This window comes from Dipodomys spectabilis, unplaced genomic scaffold (assembly GCF_019054845.1).
Source record: "Dipodomys spectabilis isolate Male_0828 unplaced genomic scaffold, ASM1905484v1 ptg000163l, whole genome shotgun sequence".
Classification (NCBI taxonomy): domain Eukaryota; kingdom Metazoa; phylum Chordata; class Mammalia; order Rodentia; family Heteromyidae; genus Dipodomys; species Dipodomys spectabilis.
This window is the reverse complement of record NW_024870840.1, coordinates 988,302-997,726: the sequence shown is the minus strand read 5'-3', so window position 1 is coordinate 997,726 and position 9,425 is coordinate 988,302. Positions and strand designations below refer to the sequence as shown.

At 34.2% G+C, this 9,425-nt stretch overlaps 1 protein-coding gene across 1 annotated transcript in view; it reads right to left on the bottom strand.

The window, feature by feature from the left end:
• Nucleotides 1–3,419: 3,419 nt before the first annotated feature.
• Nucleotides 3,420–9,425, bottom strand: part of Lrriq1 (leucine rich repeats and IQ motif containing 1) — a 114,557-nt gene continuing 108,551 nt past the window's right edge. Inside the window, exons 26-27 of the mRNA XM_042693258.1 lie at nucleotides 8,968–9,028; nucleotides 3,420–3,617 (exon numbers count right to left, since the gene is read on the bottom strand). Of these exons, the coding sequence (XP_042549192.1) occupies nucleotides 3,465–3,617; nucleotides 8,968–9,028 (214 nt within the window). The 3' untranslated portion in view covers nucleotides 3,420–3,464. The remainder of the gene's footprint in view (nucleotides 3,618–8,967; nucleotides 9,029–9,425) is intronic.

Genomic DNA, 9,425 nt, shown 5'->3' with positions numbered 1-9,425 from the left:
TCACTTAAGCATTGATAGGAATAAAACCTTTTTCCATTGCTTTGTAAACCATGTGATATGTTAGAAAAAGATGGGAAGGGATGGGGAGGGGAAACAAAGGAGGAGGCAACAATGCTTGATAAGAAATGTACTCACTATCTTGCCCATGTAATTGTAACCCCTCTATACGGTATTTTCACAATAAAAAAATCTCAAAAAAAAAAAAAGACCAGCTTATACTGGAGTTAATGGGAACTAAAAGGAAAAAGACATCAACTTTAGGAAATTCTCTATGGAAAGATAGATGGTTGGTGCTCTAAAAATATGTTGGTTCTTGCTTTATTGACACAGAGAAAAGGAAGGCAATTCTGTTTGTGATTGTTTTAAAATATGCCACAGGAACATAAAACATACAACAAAAATGAAAACAACATGTACTAGTATTTAAAGTTACAATATTCTAGATAATGTATCACAGGCTCTCTATACTTATATTTTTACTCATTTCCTCCTCACTAATACCTATGAGATAAACATTATTATCATTCCCATTTTTTTGTGGAGATAATAAACTCATCCCTAGAGGTTAAATAATTTACGCAAGGTCATAAAACCAATATGTGATGGTGGAACTGGGATTTTAAATTTGACTTTATCTGATTATAAAGAATACATGTTTCAATATTATAGGAACATTTAAAGAGAAATATCTAGAAAAGTTCAAAGGCTCACAAGGAATTTTACAGCTGCATCTCATAAACTAGTCTCTAGTTTTGGCTTGTGAAGCAAAAAGAAATATTTTAGCTTTAACAAGGTGACAAGTTTTGAGAGAGAGAAACTAGAGGAAAAAGCTTTCAAAATTTCAAAGCTGTAAGTGGTTGGCCTACAGCCATGGGAGTCTAGGATCTCAAACCTTTGAAGGTTAAAAGATTTCTATACACTTATAGGATAAGCCCAGTATTTTAGAGGGAAGGTTTCTTACAAGTTGAACCAGTTAGCTGGCATGCTTTTTACTCAGCTGATCTGCATTTGAATCAAACAACAACTTTACAATGTATGTATTCATTTTCTCAGTACATGGGTTTGAATTCATGGCCACTTATTTCCTACCCAGGTGCTCTGTCATTTGGAGCCATGCCTCCAACTCTTGCTTGTACAGATGGAATCTAGCAAAATCTCTTGCCAGAGCCTCCAGATCTCAGAAGTTGGTATTTTACTTGTGAGCCACAAATGCCAGCCAAGGTATGTATATATATGTATATGTCTAAGTGTATATATATATATAAAATCATTTCTTTTTTAAAGTAATGAGTCATGATTCATGTCAGCTCATACTCTTTACCATTATATAAGGCTATGTAAGTGACTACCATAATGTAGTAGTATTTTATGCATAATCATGTTGTTATATAAGAAAAACTATTTTTCTAAAGTGGTTTGTCTTAAATTGTCACAGTAAAATTTTAGAGATCAGTGGTATTTGCAATGAAGTTTTAGTGATGACTAACTGAAATTACATATAGTGAGAATGGCATTTTAGTTTCTTAGAGAATTAACTAGAAATGAGCTTGTTTTCTTTTTGCGTGTTTTGTTTTTTTTTGTTGTTGTTGTTGGTTGTGGGGCTTGAACTCTAAGGCTGGGGCGCTGGGCTGTCCTTGAGCAATTCAGCTCAAGGCGAATGCTCTACTACTTAAGCCACAACACCACTTCCGGTTGTCTGGTGGTTAATTGGATATAAGTTTCACGACTTTCCTGCCCAGAATTTTGAACCGCGAACCTCATATCTCAGCCTCCAGAGTCGCTAGGATTACAGGCCTGAGCCACTGGCATCCGGTGAAACGAACTCTTTCTAATGATCTCATACACTTTAAACTATATGATTCAGTGTCATTTAAGTAGAAAATAAAACGTGTCTTTTACCAGATAGTTGTTGATTTATTGAGCTACTTATGTTGAAAACTCAACTTCACAGAGACTTTTCATTCACTTGTTTTGTGGTGTTGGGGGGCCTTGTGCATGCTAAGCAAGCCCTTGACCACTGATCAAAAGACAGTCTTTTATTTTTTGTTTCTGGTTTGTTAATTTTTATCTAAAATTCTTCAAAGTGATTAATGTGTTTATCACATGCAATACATAAAACAGATAACATTATTTATTAGTATGGCTAATACAAATTAATTGCTAATGGCATGGAATATATGTTGGGAAAATGTTAGGAAATGGAAGGACTTGGAAAAATTATAGTAAGTGAAGTATATATATAAACCATTATATCAATATTCCAAAAATTATACTAAACATAAATTTATTTAGTTAAGTAAACTTAAAATTAATTGGACTCTACAATCAAGCAAGAAAAACTCAAGTATATCAAGATTTTTAAAGCCTAAGAAGTATTTAAGATAAATCAATTAAAATTAGTATCTAAAGAGCCAACTAAATTGATCATAGCAGAGTTGCATATAACAATGGATATAAATGCTCGTACTATAACATAACCCCAGTGCTCTGTGAATTGTATGGAAAGCATCTTTAGATTACTAAACTTTTCATATTCAATCAAAAAATTGATTTTGTACAGTGTAACTATAATGTCAGTGAATTGAATATTTTTCAACAGTACGTAAATGATGATAAAAAGTGCCCATATGTTGACTTTGAGTGTCATTATAATTGAGAGATTCAACGAAATATATTTAGACACTTCTTACACTAATGTGCAGTAAGTTACTGGGAGATATTTCAAAATTCTAGAGAGGAAACAAAATGAAATTTTGAAGAAAATGTGATTTAATTCCCATAAATTGCTGAAAGATGCATTTTAAATGTTTATATTTAGTTTATAATTTGTAATGAAATTTCATAGAAGCATGTGTGTGTGTGTGTGTGTGTGTGTGTGTGTATCCACACACAAAAGAAAACTTTTCTCTCCTTAAAGTAGTAGATGTATGTGGCAGGTTTATGAAAATGAAGTCACCATGGAGAAACAGAATGAAGCTGTCATCTTTCCAATACCAGTAGCTTTTAAAATCATGATTTCTCAATGTGATATCACACTACCAAAAGTTCTACAAGATTTTGATATTTTTTCCTTGAAAGACAAATTTACCTCCAACATCCTTAATGACAAAAAAGCCAAACAATGCTAGCTTAATATCTAAACTCAACTTTAAAAACTTTACTTAAATATTCTTTTAGAAACTAATGATCAAAGAATTCAATATGATCCACAGGGTGAGGTGGGGGGAGGGGGCAAGGGAGGAACATTGAATCGCAGAATATAATTGAATAAAAACTAATGCTGTTAATTTTAGAAATAATTTAATTTTCTCATATCAAAGAAGAAGACAATTAAAGAAAGAGAAAAAAAATAGCTTTGAGAAGCTGAATCCACATTTTGGGGCAGGGCTGGTGGTTGGTATCCTACCCCCTATCTGCAGAAGAATGTCTGCTAGCATTGAGGTTCATCAATTCATTTGTGATTTCTAAATTAATTCTGAAGGAAACCACAACTTACTTGAAGATCCCGCTGAGTGTTTGTGTGCCTGACTTTTTTTCTCTCTTTTCACAGACAAAGCACTTCCACTGGTCATGGAAAAAAAGTCTAAATCCATGTCTTCTCTGCTTACAAGTCTTGCCTGGGAGCAATGGGAGAGAATGTATACAATCATGAAACAAAATATGGCATTTTCTGAATGCAGCTCACATTACCCCCAAATAAACAAACAGGCTCTGTCAAACAACCTTCTTCAAAATGATACCACAATCCTTTACTGCTGCCCAGGCAGAACAAATGCACTATGTCAAAGCATTTTTTGCAAATAAGAGCCGATTTTAAAATTGAGGTTTGCTATTTGAGTCCGTACAACAAAAGAAAACATTTTAGTACTGTAATTTTGATGAAAATCAATCTTAAAAGCAGCTGGTGAAACTTTAAACAGCTTAGCATCACTTACTTACTGAGTATATTATTTAATTCTTCATTGAATGTTAGAAATGTCAGACTAGATTTTCTGTCATATTTATATTTACCACTTGTTAGTATTAGTCTTATTAACAAAATTCCTTGAAATGCATTTTATTCCACATTTGTGTACTCTAAAGTGACAGATGATCGCCACCTTTTCCTTATAACCATTGTCAGTCTAAAAATATTATACTGGAGGTCTAATTTGGAAATAATGTTAAATGCTTAGAAATTTAAGATATATTGCTTAGGACATGGATTAAATAATTTATTTCATCTGAAATTATGTCTGTGCTTTCATCATTATCATAGACAGAGCACAAGAGTCAAAAAAATCACTTCTTACCTACAAAATAATCTTGTTTTACAGAATGTCTAATATTATTATGTGAGGATTTATCAGAGTTCAGTTTTCAAGTGGGAGAAAATGTCATTATGGAAAGCAATGCTGCCTCTAAGTGATTGGGATTTAACCCAAACCACAGCATGCTTGAAATCCTGTGAAAAAACATTTCCCTAAATGTTTGATGTGAAGAAAATTTAAATACAGCAAAGGAAAGACACAAGCTACCACTGTGGTTACAAAGCTATGTCCATGTGATGAGCTACAAAGACTCAAGGACCCAGAGCCTAAAAGGTAACCTATTTGAAATTCAGATATTTATTCTTTACGTTTCTCTTCCCACCTTCTCCCTACTCTCCTACAAAGGAATGGATAAATTAATTTGTATTCACCACAATTATTTATTATTTTAATGAGTGAAAAATAGATTCATTCTGAACATATAGAGTATTTGAACTATGAATACACGGTGAAATGGCCGTATTAAGCTAATTATAATACGAATTGTATCAGTTCATACTTATTTATACTTTGTTTCCTGTTCTGAGGTTTGAACTGAGTATCTTATGCTACTACTCTGCGTTTATGCTTAGAGCAGGTACTCTATCACTTGAATCAGACCTGCAGTCTGGCATTTGGATAGTGAAAAAGAGATAGAGTCTTAGGGTTTTCTGCCTTGGCTAACACTAAAGTGAAGTCCTTCATGTTAAGTAGCTAGGATTATAGGCTTGATGCTTGGCTATTTATCATTTTTAAATAAGTGTTGTTATCAATGAATTCAGAAGAAAAACTTTAAAAAAAATTGTGTGTGTGTGTGTGTGTGTGTGTGTGTGGTCCTAGGGCTTGAACTCAGCGTCTGAGTATGTCCTTGAGTTTTTGTGCTCAAAGCTAGTGCTTTACCACTTGAACCATAGGTCCACTTCAGGCTTTTGGGTTGGTTAATTAGATGTAAGAGTTTCATGGATTTTCCTGCCTAGGCTGGCTTCTGACAGTGATCCCCAGATCTCAACTTCCTGATTAGCTAGGATTATAGGCATAAGCCACTAGTGTCTAGTCATAATGGTATTTTTTAAAATGGAATTTATCAAATGCTATAATTGTACTGTCAAAATACACTATTAGAGAACTGTCTAAAATAAGATAAAAATTGGCTTCCAGTTTACAGGTTATTTTTATAATAAACCTGACAGATTCTTCTGAAGTTTATGTGAATTGCCAAAATATTAAATGTGTAATATATTCCCATCAGAATGTTAAGACATTAAAAATAAAGACAAGATTAAAGCAATGCTTCAATTTACATGAAACTAGACAAGTAATATGCACAATACTTAACTACATAGGAAACCCTATGCTCATTAAGGAAAGTATAATTATACTCTTTAGAATTCAAGGAATGAGATATATTCACTCCAAACTGACGGCATAATATCACTACACTTATTAGAAAATAGAAAGCCCATCTATCCTTCCTCAAATAGGATGATAATTACGTACTTCCAGAGCATACTTCTATTGGTTCACTTGCTCCAACTAGGCACCATTTCTTTATCTCCACCACTTCACCAGATTTCCCAGTATGAGGGATCCATTAAGGGGCTGATCCAGTGGCAAGGTCACAGTCCTCAGTATCCAATCAGTTCCTCAGAGCCTATCCTTTGGTAGCCAAGGCTACAACCCATGGGGCTTCTGGGACCCTATCAACTTCAGATCATAACATACATTCGACATTTTATAAATGGATGAATTCTATGTCTATCAGTTCATCTGGTATAGCCATACAGCATCACATTCATATTCTATTACTGAAAATATTAGCTTTCAAGGTAGCATCATTCTTCTCATATGGTTAATTGATAAAGAAAATATTATCTTGTCTTCTATATCATGGTGATGGGTGGAATATGAAGTGTCCAACCAAATGGCCCATGTGTTGAATGGCTGGTCCCCAGCTGGTAGATCCAGTCTTTAGAAGTGCTTGGATAATGAAGGTACTAACCAAATCAACAGATTAATCCACAGACAGATTCAAGACTGATGGCATTATTAGAGTGGTGGAAAGTTTTGGAGACACTAGTTGGATGAAGTGTTCCATTCAGGGCATGTATTTGGGGGCTGAATGTTTTCCTGGGCCACTTCTTTCTCTGTGTTTCCTGACTACCATATATCATGTTCACAGCTTTCCTTTGCAATGATTGATTTCCTCATCACAAGCCCAGGAACACCGGACCAAATGACCTAGGAATGAAGTCTTTGAAACAATGAGATGAAATAAATCTTTCTTGCTGTAATTTGTTTCTCTCAAGTACTTGCCATACTGCTTAAAAGTTGACAGACATAATCATACAAAAATGAACCATTGTTCCTTTGTATCATTGGACTCTAGTTACTCCATGGACACCGAGGATATTAAAGTCCCTTTTGCAAAATCACATAGTATCTTCTTATATAGCACACAATCCTCTTTTCCATTTTAAATCATCTATACATTACTTATAACATCAAGTATAATGTAAATGCTGGTAAATAGTTTTTATATCATATTGTATATGATATTACTGACAAGAAAAACTGTCTGCCAAATACTCAATATGACATTTGGTTTCATTCCTTTCTCCTTCCCTCCCTCCCTCCCTCCCTCTCTTCCTTCCTTCCTTTCCTCACTTCCTTTCCCTTCTTCTTCCTTCCCATTCCCCTCCTTCTTTCCCTCCCACTTTCCCTCCCTCTCTCTCCCCCTCCCCTTTCTTCCTTTATTTCTCCTACCCCTGCCTGGCAAGCTTAAGACTTCCAGTTCAACCACAAGTAATGAGAAAAAAGAAAAGTTTATAATGAAGATGATGATTTTTTTTAACCTAGTGATCTCATAGCCATTGTAAATATTGCAGTCAATTGCTCATTTCTTTGTGGTGAAGTTGTTGCAAGAAATTCTACTGAATACTCTATCACATGAAAGCACAGAAATATGTTTATGTATCATGTACAGAACTTGACAATGTTAATAATATTATGATAGCTATTGTTTTATATGTTCTCAAATCTATACCTAATAGCATATTATTTTAGAGTAAACTTCTACTTAGAAATTAGAGGCTTAGCCCCTCACCAATGGCTCATACTTGTAATTCTAGCTACTTGGGAGGCTGAGATCAGTCAGACCAAGCAGAAATACCTCAATTAACCACCAGAAAACTGGAAGTGGCACTGTGGCTTGTTGGTAGAGTGCTAGCCTTGAGTGAAAAAGCTCAAGGACAGTGCCCAGGCCCTGAGTTCAAGCACCATCATGACTGTCAAAAAAACAAAAACAAAGCAAAGCAAAAGAAAACAAAACAAAGGAAGCTTACTGTAAAATGTTCAAGTGTCAAAATCTCAGAAGATATTTTCTGAATAACCTGAAATGAGACTGATGCGTTTGGGTAAATACATTTAATTCAACCAGAGTACAACTGTCTGTATCCTTGACTTGTATTCTGATATATTTTGAAATGCAATAAAAATGATAATCTGTTTCCATAATCATTTGAAATGGTTTAGCTTCCTGAATATCGTATTCTTTTCTCTTTATTGTGCTTTAGTAAACAGTATTTTAATGGTATTCATATTTATCTTTGTGGTTAAGAACTTCATTGTCTTTAAATTGTTTCTGATATGAACATGTCAGCTGAAAACCGACTTGTAGTTCTTCTGTAGGCCACTAACTCTTGTATATACTTTACATTTAAATGATAATTTTTATTTCTAGAATTTACACTTTCTTCATTGGCAGATCCAGCTTTGCTGACTTTGATCATTTTTATTCCATGAAAATGTTGTTTTTTGCTGAAGTCAGTGGCTCACATCTATAATCCTTCCTTGCTACTCGGGAGACTGAGATCTGAGGATTGAGGTTTGAAGCTAGTTTAGGCAGGATAGAATGTGAGATCCAGCTCCTATTCACCACCAAAAGTTGGAACTGGAGCTGTTTCTCAAGTGGTAAAGTTCACCCTTGAATGAAATAGCTCAGGGACTCTGAGTTCAAGCCCCAGAATGGACATAACATTTATCCTTTTATCATGGATATTTGTATATCCTTAAGCATCTTAAACCAGCAGAAATTGCAGTCATTTGTGTTCATTTTTCTCCTTTAGTTAGGATCTGGTCCCAGCTGGGAAAATACCCAAGCCCACTTTCTTGGAATAAATGGGGAAAATTGTACTTTTATTTTCTAACACCTTGCAAAATACTTTCTGTGAGGCTCCAGTCAGCCCTGACATCCTATATTTCTTGGAATGGTGATCTCAAATTTACTTCTTAATATAAATATTTTTTTTGATTTGACAATTTGGGAGGATATGTGGCTGTTTTCTGAAATTATAGTCTACATATTCTTCTCTCAAAAATTATAAAAACAATCCTTAAACAACTTCCCATCCAGACTGACATCATTTGAAAATGGTAGTACGCTATTAGTTTTACATGTCAAATAAAATTAATGTTTTAAGCACAACTTTAAATTGTAAAGTTCTAGTATAAGTGAAGACATGGTATTATTATTTTAATGCATGATATTTGTTAAATTACCCAATAAAGATAGAGTTGTGATATTTCCATGGTTCAAACTAATGTGGATGTATTTTAAAGAGCTAGTTATTGAGCACTGATGTCTACAACATTTTTCAATAGCTTTAAACATATTTCTTACCACAAGTTGAACTCTTCTACCATTTAGTACATCTGGATCTAACTCAGGCAAGAAGTGATCGCTACACAATGAAAAAAGGAAATATTATAATGTAAATGTGAAGGAATATGAAAGAAATGTCCAAAGGAAACAAACTTGGAGTTAGGACTATGTATAGAGTGGAAACTATACTTCTTTATAAATTAGGTTATACATAAGGTTAAACACAAATTCACATCTTTCCATAGTTATCCAAATTACATAAAATAACAGTTTGGTACAATCCTCCCCCTGCCCCTTTTATTAAGTACTGGTCCTGGGCCTTAAATACTGGGCCTGGGCACTGTCCTTGAGATTTTTGGCTCAAGACTAATTCTCTCCCACTTGATCCACAGTGCCACTCCAGGCTTTTTTTTTAATTGTGAAAATACCATACAGAAGGGTTACAGTTACGTGGGTAAGGTAATGAGTACATTTCT